Genomic DNA, 22,750 nt, shown 5'->3' on the forward strand with positions numbered 1-22,750 from the left:
GTGTGTTAAGTGTTACCCATAAATAAAATATAAATGCTAGATATAAAAGCAACATTTACTTTGCTTAAATTTGATAATAAGAAAATAAAATGAGAAATGCCCATATTTCACTTAAATTCAAAATTTTTACTCTTGTGATTGTAAACTCGTTTCATTTACTTGTATTTTATAAGGTTTAAAAATGTCATTTGTTAAAATGTTTTCATTATTCATTAATGAAAATTATGATGATCATAACAGCCCACTGCATTTAATTCTTATAATAATGCAAAATAACATTGACATCTGCATGATGCAGTAGCACATCCTGACAGTGTTTTAATTTTATGGTCACTTAGGTCCATTTATTTAAGTTAATAAATATACTACAAATTTAAGGAACACAACATATAACATAAAAAAAAAACCCTACACGCATAGCTTTTCTAAGTACGAATGATCAAATCTAAAGGCTCGCTGTGTTAACTGCGATGGTAAATATAAGCAAAGAAGAGAAGAGAAAAGAAGAAAGAAAAAAAGAAAAACTTTTGCCCAAAAAAGAAAAAAAGATAAACTTTTGCCCAAGACATTATAGTACTGAGCAAGTGAAAGCCAGACACAGGCAAAAACTGCCTGACACGGGCAAAAACCACGCTAGCCAGACCCTGAAATGCCACTTCACCAAAAACAGCAGACTAATAGGAGACAGCAAAATAGTAAACAAACAGTGCAACCGACTGAGAGAGCGATAACTCACCCATTAGAAAAGCTGAGCGTGGTGGAGACGCTAACAGGGCAAAGGGCCCACAGCTGCCCGGTGGCAAACTCACAAGCAGCAAAAATTTGAAAAATTTGAAAGACATGCAGCAGGAACAAACAAACAGTTCAGGTACGAAGCGGCCGCACAGACGCGCACAGCGTTCTCGTCCTCGAACCAGAAAAAAACACTTGATTTTACCTGCTACTGAGACATCAGTCTATAGTTATATAGCACCACTCAGAGGTAAAAGCCAGCAAATGCACAAACCCAAATGCTGCCGCCGTAAGGTGCAGCGGTAAAACCATTATTCCGGTTGAGTATCATCTGTAAGTCAGTGTGCCGAAAGACATTGTCCTGTGTACATTGGGAGCTGTGCAACTAGTGCTATTATGACTACATGTGTTACTACGTCTGCTGTTTCATCATGGACAGCGAGTTAAAACGAAGACCAAATGTGAAATTCTTAAAAAAAAAAATTATATCTGCCATAGAGATGTATGACATGATTCAGCAGCTTATGATGATGCTGCAATGAGTTGTTCACGCGCGCTTCAAGATCAGGAAGACATCACTGGAAAATGACAAGAGGTCAGGAAGACCTTCAATGTGCTTAAACCCCAAAATCTCAAAACCATTCGATGACATTTACATTTACATTTACATTTAGGCGTTTGGCAGAAGCTCTTATCCAGAGTGACTTACAAAAGGGCTTTGAAGTTTTCGTCACTGGGTAGATCCTTACACTGGGTTACAGTACAGTGGGTTACTACAGTACACTGGGTTACTACAGTAAGTGCCAACAGTTGGGAAATATATTAGAAACAGATTGGTCTTTAGTCTTCTCTTAAATAATTCCCACGAACTAAAGGAAATTAGAATAATTGGGAAAGGTAGCCTGGTAAGTAGCACTTGTGTGTGTGTGTGTGTGTGTGTGTGTGTGTGTGTGTGTGTGTGAGAAAGCAGCAGCTGCTGAACACTGAATGGGTGGTTCATCAGAACACAAAGGTGAAGGCACGGTGCAGTCTCACCTAAGTGCTCTCTCTCTCTCTCTCTCTCTCTCTCTCTCATCCACACACACACACACACACACACACACACGATCCACCAGATTCGCTGAGGAATGGGGCGAGAAGTGTTCGGGAGAAGACAGAGCATGGGACACTTTGCTACAGTTCTCAGTTCCACAGTTCTTCTGCTCATGTTAATCCACACAGATGGAGCCGTGAGCCAAGGTGAGTGTCATACACACACACACACACACACACACACACACACACACACACCACAGATCCATCTCTGTTTTACCACTAAATGTTTGATAAAGTTCTAGCTCTGTATTTAAAAATCCACTTTAATTATGTTTCACTGCTGATATTCTGTTGTTTCTGTCGTGAAGCAGCTGTATCACAGATTAACTCGTTTGATGAGTTCAACTGGTTTATTAATTGGTCGCTATTTGCATCCAGGGAGGAACAACCTAAACATAACCATAATTTCTTTTGCTTTAAGTGCATAAAAAGATTGATGTATTTGTTTGTTATTTGTTTCTCTAAAGTAACTTTGTGTTGTGCTGTTACAGTAAACTAATCAGCGACCCTGTGGTGTGATGAAGCAGAATTAATGTTTAAACTCAAAGTGTTTCATTATTTCAATAACGTCTTGTGTTTTTCTTTGACTTAAACAGCAGTTATTTAGTGGAAATGAATAATGAATGTGTGACTCAGACGTGTCACTGGGCAGACGGCAGGATTCAGCAGCAGTGTGTCTTAGTGATAATCTCATCACTGTTCTGTTTAATGAGACGTTACACTTACCCCATATCTTCTCAGACCTGTTCCCTGACCAAACATCACACCTGAAGAATTACCAGATCATCGTACCTCAGCTTGTGCTCAAGCGGTGGGAGAGACATGTCGACCGATCACACACACAGGTGGAGTTTATTAATACACACTCTCTGAACGCTGTAGGCTGAGTTTCATTTAAATTTAATTTAAAATGTCATTTTTCCTGTGTTCACGTTTGCAGAGATCGGATCCGGATGGTCTGACCTACTCGATTGAGATAAATAACACCGTCCATCTCCTACATTTAACCCAGAACAGGTATGTCTTTCATTATTGGTATGCCATTATTCATGTAATTGAATCACGTGAGACGTGTGTGAGGCATGTGAGGCGTGTGTGTTGTTTTTGTGTTTCAGAGACTATTTATCTCCAGATTTCACAGTGGTCTCTCATGACGTGCATCAGGACTCAGTGAAAACACACAGAGTGGAGCCTGTAAGACCTGTTTATTTGCAGTGATAAATAGATGATGTGACAGAGTGAGGTCTGATCTCTGACCAGGGAGAACTCTTACAATGTACTGGATGAAACATAAGATGACTGAGGATGATGATGATGATGATGATGATGGTGGTGGTGGTTTGTGTGAGATTGTGGCACATTACACCTGACTAGGATGGGAAAAAAGATAAACGACAAAACCACATGTGTGGATGGGTAGACAGGATGGATGAATGTCTGGATATAAGAATGGATGAGAGCTGATGGATGGAGAGATAGATACGTAAGTGTACAGGTGGATGATGCATAGATGTGTTTGATGGATGAATTGATAGATTGTGTATTTGTTGGCAGCTAGCTGGCTGAATGCATAGATGCAAAGATGGTGGAAAAAGACATGGAGAGGTTGCATGGACATGTGTGTTGCAGGTATATTACTGGTGTGTTGCAGGTTTGTTTTAGTTGTGTTACAGGTAGATTCCAGATTTGTTACAGGTATATTAGAAATGTGCTACAGGTGTGTTACAGATGTAACAGATGTTTCAGGTTTGTTACAAGTGTGGTACAGGTGTACTACAGGTTTGTTACAGGAGTGTTAAACGCTGTGCTGCTGTTTGTGTGTTCCAGGTGTTGTGTCATTACCACGGGCGAGTGTCGGGTTATGAGGAGTCTCTGGTAGCGCTCAGCACCTGTACTGGACTCAGGTAAGGTAATAAAAGGCTCCTACTGTGTAAACAATACCAGACTGTACCTGGTGTGACTGAACACCTGAGCGGGTTATACTGCACTGCTGAGGTTCTACAGGGGTGTGGGGCACTGAGCAATACCTGATGCATTATAGATTTGAGTTACAAACAAACAAATAAATATTAGTCATAATAATAATAATAATAATAATAATAATAATAATAATGTGTTATTTCCAGAGCACTCTTTCTATTAAATTTTATTAAAGAATAACTCTGACGCGCTGAGCCGGACCCATGCCAGTCTGAGGAAATGTCTGAAAAGGACACAGAGTTTCTCAGCAATACTGACTTCATTCATTACGCGTGACCTTACCCTCATCTGCCTTTTCTCTGTGCTGTGTGTGTGTGTGTGTGTCAGAAAACATCAATACTTTTGCCCTATGTGTGCATGTGTGTGTCTGTGTATGTGTGTGTGCATGTGTGTGTGTCTAAGATCCTCATCAGACACATTATAAAAGATGATCTGCTTCATGAAGGGAACAGTGCTAGAATTTCGGCTGCACACCCAGCATTTCAAGCACTATGATGAAGCTTTTCCTCAAAATTATTCATTTAATAAATAAATTAAATAATAACTATTATTCTATTTGATTATTATTATTATTATTATTATTTACATTCTGTAATTAGCTTGACATGCACATTGTGTTTTTAAGGGGCGTCATTTTCCTGGGACTCGAAAGTTACGCCCTGGAACCTGCTCGAAACGCTTCAAACAACGAGCACATCCTGTTTCCCCTGAAGGACAACCCCTCAGAGCCGTTCGTGTGTGGGGTGGACAGCGGATGTGATCAGGGCGACTGTGGCCACACCTTGTTAATGGACACGTTGTTACGGGTCAGACGTGTTTGTATTTTGCTGTCTGGCTAACAGACGTTGTGTTACAGATTAGACTTATGCACATGCTTAACATAAGTTAAGCATAAAAGTTTTTTCTTTAAATCAGTGTGTAGTTTGCAGCTGAAGGATTGCCAGATGTTACTTGAGTTATAGATCCAAGTGCAAAGTGAGTGTAACTGGTATGACTACTGTGAATGAGCCATGCGGCGGGAATGCGGAAGTGTGGAGCCGGCGTGTGTCGAGAGTGAGCACCACTGTGTATGCCGGCGTGGTTGTGAAACGGCCGAAGGTCAATACCGGTGAGTCGAAAGAGTCCGTAGTCCAAGTTCATGATCAAAAGACAATTCCAGTGGTCGGCAACTGTAAACCCGAGAAGGCAATAAATCTGAGACTTGAGACGAAGGCGAGATTGGTGAAATAGAGCATGGTCGAGATCTGAAAAGCCAAAACAGACAAAAATGCTGCAATACTGGGCATGAGTAGTACACAATAATCTGGCGTAGAACCGTTTGTCTGGTGTTAAATAGGGAGCTGAGATAATAAGAGCCACCTGGTGTTCTTGCGGTTGCCTCAGGGTAAAGGTTGTGAAGGTCTCTAATCAAAGAGTGGTCCAAGATGAACCTGGCTGGTACCCAACTTCTTTCCTCAGGTCTGTAACCCTCCCAGTCCTTCAGATACTGGACTTCAGGTTACTGTGACCTGGTTCCTGTTCAAGGGATTGCAGAACAAGGCTTTCCACATCCAGGGGTGGGAGGATGGTCTCCATGTGTCCTAGGGGGTCGGGGAACTGTTATGACAATGTGAAATTGAACCGTGAAAAAAAAAAAAAGTGACCAGCTTGCCTGCCGTGAGTTGAGTCTCTTTGCTGACTTGAGATATTCAAGGTTTTTAGATTTAGTCCAGACAAGAAATGGGTGTTCAGCTCTATCCAACCAGTGTCTCCACTCCTTGAAGGCTAGCTTAACTGCTAGTAATTTGCAATCCTCGATGTCATAGTTGCAAATTATGGTGCATGAGTCGGTGGGAAAAGAAGGAGCATGGGTGAAGTTTGTTGTCCTTAATTGTTTTTTGAGAAAGCATGGCTCCAACTCCTATTTCAGGTGCATTGACTCCAACACTGAACTGGAGAAATTAATCAAGGAACGTGAGAATGGGTGTTGTGGTGAAGCGCTGCTTCAGTTCCTTGAAAGCCTTCTCTGTTAGGAGTTTCCATCGGAAAGGGATCTTAGTGGGTGTAAGAGATGTAAGTAGGGCTAGCAATATGCATCAGTCATAAATGAAACGCCGATAGAAATTGGTCGAAACCCAAAAAGCACTGAAGATGTGTCACCGTCTTGCTTGGAGAAAAGACGGGCATCCTGATATAATTCAAACACAGTGGACATGTGGGGAAGCAGATAGTGATTCTTAACCGTGATCTCATTAAGCCCTCTATAGTAAGAAGAAGCGTACCCCTGTGGGGGAAGAGGAAGGGCACATGATTCTGGCTGATAATGATTTGGAGATATATTGTCCCATGAGCTCTCTCTCGGGTCAGGAGAGAAAGTAAAATAGCCCTTTAGGTGGAGTAGTGCCAGGAAGGACATCAATTGAACAGTTGTATGGGCAATGAGGAGGTAAGGTGATGGCACGTGACTTGCTGAACACCTGACGAGGGTTGTGATACTTTAGATAGGTTAGGGATCTCCTCCATAGAGATGGGCCAGATCTTTCTTGTGGCAGCAGAATGGAGACATGTGGGAATGTGTATGTTATGCACTTTTAACCATGGGAGCCCCAGAACTATTGGTGCATAAGCTGTGTGACTTGAACAGTGTGGTGGGTGATTGAAGAGTGCTTGCTGCCACCAAGGGCCTGTACACTGAATTGTTGAGTTAAATGGTGTGGATGGAATCTTGAGTTAGGATATCATAGCTAAAAAGATTAAATTCTGGTCAGTCCAGACACTGTAGCTTTTGTAGTGTAGGGGTGACTGTCATGGATCAGGGTCACTGGGAAGTGAGCGCAAAGGTTTGGAGATGAGTGGTGTGTAGGCCACCCCTGCACACCCAGACCCATCAGGGGGGCCTGATCTTTTAACGAAAAGGTTTGTACGACATGGCTGATCTGACCACAGTACAATCATTGTCCTTTCGTCGCTGGTGTTCCTTGGGCTGATCTGCATGGGTTCAAGAGAGAGAGCTCAGATGGGGCTGGGTAAGAAACTAGTGGATACAGGCCTGATGACACTTCTTTGCTGTAGATGCTCATGGCCAGTGCAGGTAGTCGTGATTTATGACTGATGGAGTGCATAGGAGGAGGAGGCTGGAGAATGGGAGCTCAGGCAGTTGTGTCTGCTTTATCTGTCCAGTGAGAGCAGTTAATGCTTCTGTAATGGTATGGAAGGTGTTAGTTATCTGCTGGATATCCTGCTGGTAAATACCCCAAAGCGTCCCTGTTTCTCTCGTTGTGCAGCCTCTGCTGGATCTATTATTGCCTATATACTGCCATGGGGGGACATGGAGATGATGGATCCAAGTGCAGAGCTTGCTACTGTGACTCTGTGTGAATTGTTTTGAGCCAGCGTGTGACGAGAGCAAGTGCTACTGTATATGCCAGCATGGACATTATCATGAAATAAGCGAGCGTCAAAAACCGTAAGTCAAGAGAGACCGTAGTCCAAGTTCATGGTCGAGAGACAATTCCAGAGGTCGGCAACTGTAAACCCGAGAAGGCAATAACTCCGAGATGTGAGACAAAGTCGAGGTTGGTGAAATAGACCGTGGTCTATGTGGAGAACTGTTGTCTGGAAGCATGTTAAATAGGGAGCTGTGATGATTAGAGATATAGGACAGGTGCAATTAAAACAGTGAATGATGCATTAAAAAGCAAGGGGCAGGGTGGATATGGAGGAGGACTGCACAGGTAATCATTGCTTTGTTTCATACATGGCATAACTTGACATGCCATTAGGTTTCAGTGTTTGCTCGCTTTAGAATGAAAGCAATAACATAAGGAGATCAGCGATATATCCCTGTTAGTATATTGATCTCATTAATGCTTGCTTTAATTGAATACATACTCATTATATCCCAGCACAGAGAACAGCACCTGATTCAGACTTAATTAAGACATGCCCCTGTTCTAGACACACTCCGCCCCTCCTTGTAACTTTCTTATAACTTCTAAACAACACCAAAGTCTGAATTTTTTTTTTTCTTAACTTTATACGTAGATATTGAATATGTCTTGGTTTCTCTGACAGAAAAAGCGCTCCCTGCCTCAGACACGATATGTGGAGCTGGTGTTAGTGGTGGACAATCAGAGAGTAGGTGTTTCAATTTAATTTATATATAAATACTGTTTTTACAAGTATTGTACTTGTTTCACTGTTTATCTGTTTGTTTACTCGCACAGTTTATCATGATGAAGGCCAACCGCACGGCCGTGACGGACGAAATGATACAGCTTGCTAATTACCTGGACACGGTGAGAACTGATTCCTGATGCCTTGTGAGCGATTTCTTTGTGTTTAAACCTGTCCTGACACAGCTGTGGTGTGGATGTGCTGTTATCGGAAAATAATCAACCTCAGGGTGGCGACGATGAATCCCCATCATCGCACCACCTCCTCGTTTATTATTCTCCCATAACTGCAGGGAGCAGAGTACTTTATTCTTTTAGCATCATCCTGACCTGAGTGTAATCCCTGTCTCCAGTACTACAAGGAGCTGAACATCCGCATCGTCCTGGTGGGCATAGAGATTTTCGAGACAGGAAACCCTTTCGACGTGAACGGAGACCCAAAAGATGTTCTAGCAAATTTTGTCAAATGGAGGAGTGATAGTCAGACACCACGCATCAGAGGCGACATGAGCCAGCTTGTCGTGTAAGTCGCACAAAGTGTGTGTAAGCATGTTTTAATCAGATCTATGTAAAACCAAAAATAAGCTTACATACTCCTAAACAGCTCACACATCCACAGAGAAACAATGTCCATCTCATTATTATAAAAAATGTAGTCAAATTTCTGTCCTGTATTAAGATTAAAATTAAACATACAGTATGAGGGGCAGTCATAAAATTGTAATTATTGCTATGAAAGAATAATGTCACAAAAAGCAAACATAGGTCATGAGCTTAGTCCTTCTCTACATATCCTAAACCTAAGGCGACACATGTCTCCAAATGATGGATAAAAAGCTCCACCTCGTAATCACCTCGCCATCTTTTAGACACCTGCCAAGAAGTGATGGAAGAGGAAGAAGTCACTGGATGCGAGGTTGGGGGACCGTTTCGTGAGCTGAACAATCGGGGTTCAAGCAATTTTCGTATATAACGCAGGTTTTTTTAACAAGAAGTAATAATCATAAATGTACTAGTTTCTGGAGACAAAAATAGGGCAAATCATTTATATCTTTTAATATAATAATACAAATATTATGACCGCCCCTTGTACTACTGTCTTGCCGCTTGTCGAAACCTTGACCAACCCTTGCTAGCAGGAAATCTGTGTAAGACCTTGCTGTCGTCTTGCTCCTGTTTCATCTCCTTGTATATGTTTTCTCTTTCCAGGGGGCTACCAGGAGCTTTCAGCGGAGGGATTTTGGGCATGGCGTACGTCGGGACGGTTTGCTCAGCGAGCGCTGGCGGTGGGATCAGCGTGGTAAGAACCCTAAACCTCATTCTTATACTCTGATAATGAAACGCCGTCAGTCTCGTTCTGATGGTGCTGTCTGGTGCTACAGGTCCGACTGCGTTCTCTGATCGGGAACATGAACTTAGTGTCTGTTATTTATGTCAGAAGCAACTGGAATATGAGTGGAATGTATTATGTAATAAGCGCACTAATATGAATCTATTTTAATCTGACCAATCAGAATCCAGAATATGTGGTGATCCTTCACTTTGGCGAACATGATTTCTTATAAGAGGGCATTATCCTGTGATGTCATTACTGTGGGCGTGTGACTCCTCTGAAGGACAAATCAGCTTTTAGACATGAACACTATAAAGTTCATCTTCATGGAATTTTTCAGTAGCTAGCACTTAACTTCCCTCCACAGACAAAAATTACAAGCTAATAACCTAACAACATGTTCGCTAGCTACACTGACAAACTATATAATCAAAGTCTTAAAGTTTATAATGTTGTAATGTTAAAAGGCTAAAAAAAAAAAGTGGGCAGAAGTTTTAAATTTGTGTGCTATTTAAAAGATTTCTGAAGATTTCTTGATGTAACATTTTTAGGTGACGGAATCTAGAAGGTCATTTTGGGGTTGTGTTTAAATGTTGTGCGAACACACCCTTTACGGGAAACACCATCAGAACTGGAAAAACGGGAATGTTTAGAGAACAAGTGAGAGAGAGAGAATTTGTCCAGAAACATTTATGTATATAATATTCATTTGAGGTACAGACACCCATGTACTTAGTTTTCTGTCTCTGCGCCTGTGCCTTGAGTATTTTGAAAACGATCTTCTGCTCTTCAATAAAGAAAAGCTCGCTTGATCCTGTCACAGATACACTTGGCACACATGGGAACACCACAGGTTCTGCTTACATGCTTCTTGGTCTTTGAGAGCCTCATCAGAACCTGAGAATCACGGATACCACACAGTCTACCGGGGCAGATTCCACATGCTGACTTGGGGGCCTTGCCAGTCTTTTCCGTATAGAGATACACGATATGGGCACTCACGCTATATTAATTTTTATTTACTTTTTTTTTTTTTTAAGGAATAACCTTTTGACCCTTGACCTCACCTGTCTGTAGGTGTGCTCACGGTATTAGTTTGACCCAGGCTACTGTCCGTTTCCATGACCTGTGTTTTTTATTAGCGTGCTTACTAGGGTTTTCTTTGTCAGGAACACCACCACCGCCTTGTTTGTCCGGGAGGCAGAGTAGATGTCCTCACACCCGACCTGCTTTCCCACCACTAGTATTACCTCCTCTATCTGTATTCCTTTCTATGGAACACAAATAATGCCATTCTGGAGAGACAAAGTCTTTCCACCGGCCTCAGAGGCCATGGTGCCCCGCCCACTATCTCGCACTCTGAACTTTTATCTTTTTTTTTTGTAGTAACATTAACTATGGTGGAGGAAAATAAAAGAAACAGTCTTTCTAAACTTGGCGAGGCACGCTCAGACAGAGAGAGAGAGAGAGAGAGAGAGAGTAAAAGAGTGAATTTCAAGAAATAATGAAATCTCAGATTATTTGTTTCACAGCCTCCAAAAACAAATACATAAAAATAATTAATACAAAATATGAAGTAAAAATAAAACAAATTAACCTGCACTTTACCTACAAGTAAAAATAAATCCCGACAGATAAGTGTTTCTGCTAGTGTTTGCGTGCAGGTGCTTTGTGTGTGTGTGTGTGTGTGTTTTTGTGACACCCCTCCCTCTTCTTGTCTTACACAGTCACCCTTCTCCTCTTTTATTTGTGCAGGACGACTTTCACACACACACACACACACAGACACAGCGCCTGCACGCAAACACTAAGGGAAACACTGCCTCATTGGGAAAAATAACAAGAAACATCTCTGACATTCGTGTGCTCACACACATTAACAGAATCACTGCTGTAAAGTAAAAATAAAACTAATTAGCCTAGGGGTAGGAGTGGAGTGCAGGCTGACACTGAGAGGGAGAGAGAAAATGTTGAGAAAAACTGTTGGCTCAGTTGTGATCACATGACGCTCGGCGTCAAAACAACAAGCACATGCGTAATACATGATACTTGGTACTCGTAAACCAAGACTTGTTCGTTTTCCAAGTGAAAACTTATTAAAAATCTTTGCCTGTCTTGTGGAACACTCGCAAACCGCATTACTCACAATCCGAGAGAGAGAGTGAAAGAGTGAGGGAGAGAGAGAGATATTTAACATGAATATTGTTGCCTGTTTTCTTTGCAGTATCCCATCAGTTTTGACCTGCAGTATTACTCCACGGTGTTGGCGCATGAGATGGGACACAATCTTGGCATGACCCACGATGACGGACGCCAGCAGTGTGATGAAAGCAAATTCATCATGCACTCTCAGGCCACGTCAGTACGCATCCTTACTCATTCTGTTAGGCGAATACCCCACGTGTGGTGCTGTTTTAGGAAAATAATCAACAATATGAAATGGGAGGGAAGATGACAGTTGTCCCACCAGGCTTTTTTTTATCTCTCTCTTAAAATATAAATACGGGGGGAAAGTGCTGACGAGACTCCTTCCATAAACTTTACATAAATAATGAACACATTAACAATCTGTTGATTACCAACATTACATCTGTATGACCAAGCTGTTACCATAGAAACTGTAACCTATTAGAACAAGTCTTGTGGTGTAGTTATTGAACAGCATCTTGTTGGTTTTGTTTAACATTTATTTATTCCATTTCTTTGTGTGTGTGTGTGTGTGTGTGTGTAGTCGGTTGATGTCGTTCAGCACGTGCAGTGATCAGGATTTCCAGCAGCTGTCCCTAATTAAGGGAGATTTGTGTCTGCTGAACGTGCCGACGAAAGTCATCGCAAAGGCTCAGTGCGGTAACGAAATCCTGGAGGCGGGTGAACAATGTGACTGCGGAACGCCCCAGGTACGGCCAAGCGAGGGCAGATTTCAGGAATACAATTCAATAAAATTTTATTTGTATAGCGCTTTTAACAATTTACATTGTTGCAAAGCAGCTTTACACAATCAAAATAATTATTTAAGTTTGTATGAAATGTGATGAATACAAAAAGGCTTAGTTTTAATGTGCGTGTAAAATAGATATGAAAGAAATATACTGGAGATTTGGGCTTAGCTGAAACTATGGTTAGGTGAGAAACGCAATGCTATGTTTAACTTGTGGGTTTGTACATTAAAGCAGGAGAAGACTTACCGCCCTGTGTGTAGTCGGTGTACCGTTCTTACCAAGTGTGAAATCTAGTGAAAGCTTCAGTCCCCATAGAGCCCAATTTTAACAGAAAGAAACATGTTTATAGAAAAAACGGATTTGGTCTCTGTAGCTAGATTTCTCATTCATGTCAAATATGCAAAGCATGATTTTTCTATGCAAATAATCTGTTAAAATTCCAACTATTTAGCCATAAACTATGCATAATTAGGGGTGTGGCTGATCTGAGTGACAGGTGTGAATCTGCTAGCTGTCTGCTGGGCATTGCTTTAGCTAACAAGCTAACTGGAATTGTCACGCTCTCGCGCTGATCAAAGGCCGCGTCGTTCATGTGACATTTCCTTTCCCACGCTGTCAGACTCTCATCACGTGGTCATGTTTTCCCACGCTGTCATTGCCCCTCCCGGACCGCCCCGCCGGCACACTGGTTTCTCATCTGGATATAAGGAAGCGCAGCGTGCTGTCTCGCCGCTGGATTATTGTGTGTTGTATCGCCGCAGTTTGCTCGCGTTCTTGTTTATGTTAGTTTCACGTTGTCAACCTCGCCTGTCTTCTCGATCTCGCCTCTCGTCTCACAATTCAAATTTGTTACTACTCTTGGATTTACCGGCTTTGAACTTTCGCTTTCGTTTCCCGACTACGGGCCAGCTTCACGACTCGGCGTTGACACCACGCTGACGGATTTTCGGCTCCAGGATTACCTGCACAACCCTGAGCACGCCACTGGCAGTCCAGGCCTTAGATGGGAGCTCCCTCCCGTCCATCACGCACAGAACGCTTCTGCTCACTCTAAGGTCATCAGGAAATCATTCTGAGAAATCTCATGCCGCCCTGGTTCTGGGCCTCCCCTGGTTTTTATCTCCTTATGGCCCCAGATAGACTGGACCAAGCTGGTCATTACGGGTATGACTGCCCTATCGACCTGCTCCCAGGATCGTCTCCTCCTAAGGGTCGCTTATACTTCCTAACCCACCAAGAGAGAGGTGTCATGGACACATACATCACAGAAGCCCTTGCCGCTGGAATCATCCACCCATCCTCCTTCCCTGCGGGGGCGGGATTTTTCTTTGTGATTATAGGGGTCTCAACGAGATCACCGTAAAGTAGCGTTACCCACTTCCACTTATGACCACCGCCTTTGAACTTCTCCAGGGGGCTGACATCTTTACCAAGTTAGATCTGTGGAACACTTATCACCTGGTCTGTATCAGGGAGGGGGACGAATGAAAGACAGCCTTCAACACCCCCACGGGACATTAAGAGTATTTTGTCATTCCCTTCGGCCTGACCAACGCCCCTGCCGTCCCCCAATCCCTCGTTAACGATGTCCTACGCGACTTTCTTAACTCTTTTGTGTTTGTCTACTTAGACGACATCTTAATTTTCTCCCAAGGCCTGGAGGAACACCAGCGTCATGTTTGTCAGGTTCTACAAAGACTCTTGGAGAACAACCACTATGTCAAGGCAGAGAAGTGTGAGTTCCACACATCCTCCACCATCTTCTTGGGCTTTGTTATTTCCCCTTCCAGAATCGAGATGGAACCAGCCAAGGTCCAGGCAGTCTCCAAGTGGCCCACTCCGACCTCACAACGAGACCTACAACGGTTCCTGGGCTTCGCCAATTTTTACCGCCGCTTCATCCGGGGTTACAGCTCTATCGCCGCCCCTCTCACCTCCCTGACCTCCACCAAAACCCATTTCATCGCTGAGCTTAAGATGAGGTTTACCTCTGCTCCCATCCTCATTATCCCCGACCCTTCTCGCCAGTTCGTGGTGGAGTTCGACGGGGGCATTCTCTCCCAAAGGTCCGCCCGGGGTAGGCCTTCAAGTGGCGCAGTGGTAAAGCGCTCGCCCTATCATTATCCCCGACCCTTCTCGCCAGTTCGTGGTGGAGTTCGACGGGGGCATTCTCTCCCAAAGGTCCGCCCGGGATAGGCCTCCGAGTGCCGCAGTGGTAAAGCGCTCGCCCTATCATCCGGGGAGCGCTGATTCGGACCCCAGGTGATGCTGTTTTCCTATCACAGCCAGAGGCACAGAGAGAGCTAATTGGCTAATTGCGCTCCCACATTAATCACGGCTCTACAGCCAGTCTGTGAGCTTGCGCATGCGGAAGGAGCGGCTAGCACTTTCCTCCGATTGTGTTACTTCGCCAAGAGAACTCTTGGCCATTAAGCTGGCTCTGGAGGTATGGAGACAGTGTCTAGAGGCAACTGAGCTCCCATTTTTGGTGTGGACAGACCATGGGAACCTTGAGTACCTTCGTTTTGCCAGGAGACTCAATGCACGTCAAGCTTGATGGTCGTTGTTCTTTTCACGTTTTAACTTTGTTCTATCCTATCGGCCAGGCTCTAAGAATGTTAAGCCAGATGCCCTATCGCCCCAGTTTCCCTCTTCTAAGGACCCCACTTCATGCGACACTATTTTACCTCCCACCTGCCTCATCGCAGCCTTGAGATTTGACATTGAGACCAAGGTCCAGCAGGGCCTGACCAAAGAGCCCGGCCCAAGCAATGTTCCCCCAAATCACCTCTTCGTCCCCGCACGTCTACGTTCTCAGGTGTTGGAATGGGCCCATGGTTCCCGTTTGTCTTGCCACCCATGGGCTGCCCGTACTCGCTTCACTACCCAACAGCGATTCTGGTGGCCCACGCTAGGATGGGATGGTTCGTGGCAGCCTGCGACATCTGCGCCCGCGGCAAAGTAGATAATCAACCAGCGGCAGGCCTTCTCAGACCTCTACCGATTCCCCGCCGTCCTTGGTCCTATATCTCCATCTGGCCTGCCCCTGTCTGATGGCAACACCTGCATCATAACTATAGTCGACCGCTTTTCAAAGTCAGTGCACCTCGTCCCACTCCCTAAGCTGCTCTCTGCCAAAGAGACTGCGGAGCAGTTAGTCCTCCACTTATTTCGCCTCCATAATCTTCCAACAGACGTCGTTTCGGATCGGGGCCCTCAGTTCACCTCTCGCTTTTGGGGCGCATGCTGTAGATTAGTCAGGGCGACTCCCAGTCTATCGTCTGGGTTTTATCCTAAGTCCAACGGACAAACCGAGCGGATGAACCAAACGCTAGAGGTTTCCCTCCAATATATGACTACTCGGGACTCGACCACCTGGAGTAGATTCCTCCCTTGGGTCAAATATGCCCACAACTCTCTGCCCTCCTCGTCAACAGGCTTATCCCCATTCCAGTGCTGCTTAGGCTACCAACCTCCACTCTTCCCAGCCCAAGAATTAGAGGTGGATACTCCGTCAGCCCAACACTTCGTCCGCTGCTGCAGGCAAACGTGGCTACGCGCTAGACGAACTCTACAAGTTCTACAACAACACTACAAACCCGCTCCTCATATAAGAGACAGACGGACCGCCACCGCACCAAAGCTCCCAGATACCGTGTAGGAGATCGAGTCATGCTTGCCACGAAGGATATTCCCTTAACGACACTTTCACGCAAGCTCTCCCACCATTTCATCGGACTCTATACTATCACCAGGATAATAACACGTTCCACGTTTCTCAGCTACGACGCATCATAAATTGTCCACTAAGTTGACGGACGCTGACGGATTTCACGACTCAGACCCACGCTCATGCTCTCTCGATACTTTCTCGAATTTCGCGCATACAGATTTCACGGCTCCAAGCTCGCGCACCTGCTGACACAGTCACGCCCCTACGGAGCTCGACCAAAGACACTTGCATCCTGCTTCTGCACCTCCTTCTGGATCCATCCACCAAGCCCAAGAGTCTCACCTTCCTGACAGTAATCAGTTCAGTTTAACTAACCACAAAAAGTGTAGGAGTTGATGCTGGGCGGATGGCGGAGTTCAATCTAATGCCGTGTAACATATAAATGAATGTTAGACACCATAGCATTTTGATAAGCTAAAGTTAACCTGACTAGCGTGTAAGTGGTAACTGAGTTAGGTAGACGTGAAACTGAAAGCCAGACTCTATTCCTTCTGCCCATTTGCTCTTTTATGGATTAATAAATGGGTTTTGGCGGAGATAGCTCCTGCCAGGATAGAGACGACCAGCGCTCCCACAGGTGAGCATCTAAACTGCTCTTCAGTAAACCTGCGGGTGGCGTCACCGAGCATTGATCCGGTTGTGTGTGTGACTGGCAGAACTGCATCGCTGAAAGATTTAGTGCACTCTGAGCGGCTTAGCCCTTCCACCATTTGGGCGCCTTTTTCAGCTCCCTTTGCCTTTTATACCCTTTATGCATTTTTGTGGGCGGGGCTAAATGTAAATGAAACAGACAACTTTAGCTGTGATTCAGCAAGAACATGACTAAGCTTTAGGCTTTTTGCTATGTTCAGGATTTATGTTTCTGGTTAAAAAACAAAGACTCAGCAGTTTAGTAATTATTAATAAGTCAATTTGTGTGTGTGTGTGTGTGTGTGTGTGTGTGTGTGTGTGTGTGATTGCAGAACTGCAAAAACAAATGCTGTAACGCAACTACATGCACCTTAACAAAGGGCTCAGCCTGTGCTACTGGTCTCTGCTGTCAAGACTGTCAGGTACACACACACACACACATACACACACACACACACACACACACACACACACAAATACATACACACACACACACAAAAACACACATCACACACACAAGCACACACACACACACACACACACACATACACTCACACTGGTGTATGATCAGCTAAGCATCCTGGGTAATGTTAGGTTTATGTACCATAGTGATGTAGGTAAAAATATTACAAAGGTGTTTGTGTTGAGCCACATGTATGATGTGGGTGTGGTTGGCGGAGACACATAAAGGAGGAGGAGCCATGGAGGAGTGGTAATTGATCAGGGAGAGAGAGAGAGGTCCTGGGTTGTAACTGCAGAACCACATGAAGGATCTCACAGGGTATCACACATCAATCACAAACACCTCCTCATTCTTAGAACATCCACGGCCTATTTTACTGTCCTCAGATTAATCTCTACAATAAACTGATTCTGATCTCCACCATCTCCGCATCTCCTCCAGTTCATGGTGTCCGGTGCGGTCTGCAGATCCTCCGTGAACGAGTGTGACCTGCCCGAGTTCTGTAACGGGAGCTCACCTTTCTGCCCGGGAGACTTCTACCTGATGGACGGCCTTACCTGCAGCGCCGGCGCCGCCTACTGCTACGAAGGCCGGTGCCAGACGCTGGACTACCAGTGCCAGCAGCTCTTCGGCAAAAGTACCTACTGTCCACTTTTAATTTTTCACGTTTCAAAGTGCAGTGTCACTGAGGGGAGAACATGAAGTACAACACACACACACACACACACACACACACAGAGAAAAAACATTCCACACCGTAAAGCCAAACCTTGACTGCTACGTTTCTGTTCAGTACAGTACAGTTATGCAGTTACTTTACGCTGCATTTCAGTGTAGCATGATTGCAACATAGTGATGGGCTCAGAACGTTCACTGTGCTGGAACACACACATCAGTTCATGTGCGCCATGACGTCTTTAGGCGGACTAAACATACCCTAGATAGCACAGAGAAGATTAGAAAGGTAATCTATTTTATATCAACTCCAGAGGTTGGGGAGTAGAGCTGCATTTCAGTGGAGCGTGATTGCAACATAGTGATGAACACGCAACTTAATCACTGTCCAATCACAGCCCTAAGCTGTACTGGATGGGAGGGGTTTAAAAAAATCAAAAAAAGCCTGGCATCTTCCAAAAGGTTTTAATCTTTTCAGCTCAGATCATTGGATTAAGCATCATGTTTTTTAATATATATTTTTAAAAAGAGTATTTAGTTAATATTTTACAGTAATCAGCTGTGGCATGTTTTTTTTTTCCAGGTGCAGTAAAAGCCAATGATCTGTGCTTCAGGCACGTGAACACACAGGGCAACTCGTTTGGAAACTGCGGCTACTCCGGAAACAGACTCATCCCCTGTTCTTTAGAGTAAGTGCAGCTCAGTATGACTCAACTAACGACCCCGCCCCCGCCCCCACCCCCAAGATAACCGTAACACCACTCGATCTGTTCACACGTGTCCAGGGTTAAACATCTCATAAAAGTGTCAGTCAGAGCGATGGTTTTGGGTTCTGTTCTGATTGATTCTCCATAACAGCGCAGGATTATATTAATGCACTCGTTCTGATATCTTGTCATTTCCATGGTGACAGAATATTTACGCGCGCGCACGTAACATAAACACATTAGAGCTGCTGTAGTCTAAGTGAGAACAGGAGTAAAACCTTGCTGGTAAGTCTGGATGGTGAGCCAGAGGAATAAACCACTGGAGGACATGCCGCTGCAGGAAAACAATCAGCTTCAGCTCCTAACATCTCAACTGTTTTTCCACAGTAACTCCATGTGTGGGAAGATTCAGTGTGTAGGTTTCGACTTTAACTACCTCCCACACGGGACATCCATCAGCATCCAGGACCTACAGCCGGGGACCAAGTGCATGAACGCAGACTTCAACCTGGGAAGCGACGTCCTCGACCCGGGATACGTCAACACGGGGACCGTGTGCGCTCCAGGCAAAGTGAGTCCTCTGAGACGTGTTCGTCCTGTGCCGCGCGCTAACACCAAATCTCTGTGTAGTTTATTCTAACGCGAGCGCAGCATGGACACGTGAGTGTAATGAGCAGCACGCGAGCTCGAGCAGTGCAGAACCTGGGCCAGGTTAGCTAGCGGCTAGCAGATAGTATTTCCTCATTCTATAGATAAATCATCAGCTAGCGTTCACGCTAAGTGTGGGCGTTTCTGAATCACTTAGCCAAAAGTGAATCCTTTTTAAATGTTTTTTGTAAATATTTCAATTGCCTGATTAAGTGTGTGACAGCGACAGTTTAAATGAGCGTACGCGTTCTTGAGTCGTTTAGTTTTTTGTTTCTTTTTAATAAATGTCTGCAAAAATGTATGTTTTTGATGTTTATGATTTAGTTTTTTATTCATTGTTGGTCCTCAGGCGTGTATGAACTTCCAGTGTGTGAATTCATTAGAGTTGACAAAAAAACAGACGTGTGACGCTACAACTGACTGCAACGGCAACGGGGTGTGTGTGCTAACACCTAATGTCTCTTATTTAATGATCAAACTAAAATAGGAGGAGAGCGAGAGCAGTCGAGTAGAACGAGTGTGTGAGTGTGTGACGTGAGTGTGTTGTGTTCTAGGTATGTAATGATTTGGGTCACTGTCACTGCAACGACGGCTGGGCTCCGCCTTCCTGCAACACACGTGGCAGAGGAGGCAGTGTGGACAGCGGACCTGCTCAACTAGGTACACACACACACACACATAAAGAATGAGGTCTCCTCCTCCTCTTCTTTATAACTGATTTGAGATTAAATTAATGATTATTCATTATAAATAACGTGCTGGTGTGTCCTGGTTTCAGATTACTCGCTGAGGAACGGCCTGCTCGTCTTCTTCCTGCTGGTGCTCTCCCTTCTGGTGCTGTTGATCTTCCTGTACAGGTGTTTGAGGCGCTCCAACCGCCGCAGGTAAAACACCAGCATTCACATTTCTAGGCGTTTTTATTTTTAATGGAGACAAAAAAGAACCTCAGACGTTCTGCTTCATCTCCATGACCTTAGTGATGCACATAGTGTTTTAACAGTGGAGACCATTCACTTCAAATTATTGATACCTTTTTTTTAGACGGAGTGAGAAAGTTATATTCTTTTAATATTTATGGAAGGTCTGTGAAACGAGTTCATATTGTCACTTACGCTATAGCAGCTATAAACACTCCTTCCCTCATCAAGCCCTTTGAAAAAGACAAAAAATATGAAAAGAAAGCTCAGAGTGTTACAAAGCGCTGACACTGGAGACTCCTTCCATGAGAAAAATCCATCTGTACACCTTCTGACCAATCAGAATCGAGAGCTGAGCAGCACTGCAACGACTTTGTTCTTGTAAAAAAGCTCAGCCAGCATGTCTCTGTGACACGTCCAGGTGAAAGTCCCTGTCCCTCTTCACAGGACAAACGAAGCGAGCACTTGGAGCAACATCCAGCAGAGCAGAAACTTTCAAAGGCTAGCATGTCCTCCACCACTGATGCACCTCCCTCCTACAACTCCACAGGTAACCAGATGATCATACACTCCTTCCTTCCTTTTAGTCTTAGTAAGTCGACACGTCTCCGAGGCGGAGCTGGCTTCATTCTGCAGTGTGTAACAGTGTTTAATGCACAGTCTCTCAGAAGGATGAGGATGAGGAGGGTTGAGGTGTATAATACACACGCGGAGATTAAATCCAGCTGGTTTGATCCCTGTGCAGTAAGAGCAGGTCACTGCTCGGGCCAGAGGACGACCAGAACTCCTGTGTTGTCTGCGTTACACACTGGGGAGGGATTACTGTACTGTACTGTACTGTATGTTGATGATCTGTGAACAGTCGAGACTCTGTGCCCTTCATCATGTTTGTCTTTGGTGTTTGTTTCAGTATCTGCCGTCCACTTCTGCAGAAACCAGGTAATCTGTCCACCACACACCATTTACATTTATTCCTACAGCCTCACTAACGGGTTTATCCCGACCCGGGTCTGGTGGAAAACGCAAACATTTTATCATGAGAAATGCTTTAACAAACATGTACCGACTAATAATGAAGAGATTCTGAGATGTAACGTGTATGGAAGGAGTCTCCAGTGTCAGAGACAAGACAGCAGTTTCTGCTTCGTGAACAGCCTTCAACGCCCCCTAGTGTCGTACTCCTTACATAGCACAGTGACTCAGTGTCAGTTCTTCTCTCCTTTGTGTGTTCCAGTAACACATACAGTAACTTACAGCCTGCAGTTTGGACTTCTCAACTTCCCAGAAACGGGCCTGGAGCTCCGAGACCCATTCCTCCCAGGAACGTCATCAGCTGAGCGAATTCAGGGGGAAAAGAGGTGTTTGTGGAAATGCACAAAGAAATATGAAGTTATTATACGTCTGATGATAAAGAAATGATCTGCTGGTCTGATTATGAGAGTCTTATTCAGTCAATGACTATAACAATTAAATCTGTTTTAATTTAAGGATATAATTAAATGGTGTTTAAGGTTTGCCTGTTTAATGAAGGTTGTCGTATCGTCCCCGTCTTTTTGATGTGTTTGTGCTGCTGCTCTTTACATGAAGTGTTGTGTATTATAATTATTGGCAAAAAAAACAAACAAGAACAAAACAAAAAAAGATTTTTTTGAAAGAAACATTAAAGAATCTTTGGTGAACAAACTGCTGATAAAAAAATCAATTAGATGAAACAATATAAACAGTTTAATTATTTTATGTCCTACTTGTGTTTACAAAATAATAAGAGTGATGTCAAAGTATAAAAAATAAACAATTTTGGAAAATAAAAAGCTTGGGAAAGTAGTGTTTGTTTGTTTATTATTGCAAATGACATTAAAATGATTTTTATTTATTCCCCTCCCAGATGTGTCCAGCATCGTTTGCAGTTATAAGGAGAAACAGTAATAGCAAGATATAAAACATAAAACTAATCAAACTATTTAACACAAATTTATTGCTTTTGAAAATTAGTTGTGTGATTTACGTTACACACTTATCTTTGCATCTTCTTTTGATTAGCCAAACAAGCTAATCTACTAGCTACATCCACTCACCAGAGGTACAGACGATCTCTGGTCCTTCGAAGTTTTATTTTTATTTATTTGTCTTTACACACATTTAATCAGAAGTTGTGTACAAGTTATTCTTTCAGTTTTGTAGCAAACTGTAAATAGGAACATTCTGCAGGCTGTGAGTGTGGACGTGAAACCAAATGTCAGACCACACACACACACACACACATATATACACACATAATTTGTTTATATAAAAACCCCGAGTGGTTTACTGTCTCCACCTTTATTTAAAAAAAGGGGAAAAAATATTTAAACCTCACAAATGGGCAGACATGTTTTTTTCTAAAATGTAACAATAATAAGTACATTATAACAACATTTCTTTAGAGCAAATCAGACTTCAGACTCACACACAGTGTGTGTGTGTGTGTGTGTGTGTCTGTGTGTGTGTGTGTCTGTGGCTGCAGACTGTGTTGAGTCAGAGAGAGAATTTATGAATTTCCAGTAAGATGGATAAAAAAGGAACAAATCTAGTTTTGTGCCGTGTGTGTGTCATTTACATTTCAGTATTTACTATTCACATATTTTCCCTCTAAAATCACACAAAATCAGAAAGTAAAGCCATTCTGATTGAAAATGAAAATAGGGTGAAGATAAGGGCATCTTAAATATCTGTATAGTTAGTGATATTGGAGCATGATCGGCTAA

At 43.7% G+C, this 22,750-nt stretch overlaps 1 protein-coding gene across 1 annotated transcript; it reads left to right on the plus strand.

Moving 5' to 3' along the window:
* The first annotated feature begins 1,850 nt into the window (after positions 1-1,850).
* LOC128517189 (disintegrin and metalloproteinase domain-containing protein 9-like) lies at positions 1,851-21,547 on the plus strand. Its single transcript, XM_053491006.1, has 21 exons — positions 1,851-1,971; positions 2,569-2,672; positions 2,768-2,844; positions 2,943-3,021; positions 3,655-3,731; positions 4,433-4,613; positions 7,861-7,923; positions 8,013-8,084; positions 8,315-8,484; positions 9,171-9,261; positions 11,519-11,652; positions 12,026-12,191; positions 16,929-17,018; positions 17,501-17,696; positions 18,318-18,423; positions 18,829-19,012; positions 19,439-19,525; positions 19,644-19,749; positions 19,868-19,973; positions 20,454-20,556; positions 21,197-21,547. Exons 1-21 carry the CDS (start codon positions 1,860-1,862, stop codon positions 21,341-21,343), a joined length of 2,451 nt encoding a protein of 816 aa, XP_053346981.1. The 5' UTR covers positions 1,851-1,859; the 3' UTR covers positions 21,344-21,547.
* The last annotated feature ends 1,203 nt before the right edge of the window (positions 21,548-22,750 follow it).

The sequence above is a fragment of the Clarias gariepinus genome, unplaced genomic scaffold, assembly GCF_024256425.1.
Source record: "Clarias gariepinus isolate MV-2021 ecotype Netherlands unplaced genomic scaffold, CGAR_prim_01v2 scaffold_38, whole genome shotgun sequence".
NCBI classification, from domain to species: Eukaryota; Metazoa; Chordata; class Actinopteri; order Siluriformes; family Clariidae; genus Clarias; species Clarias gariepinus.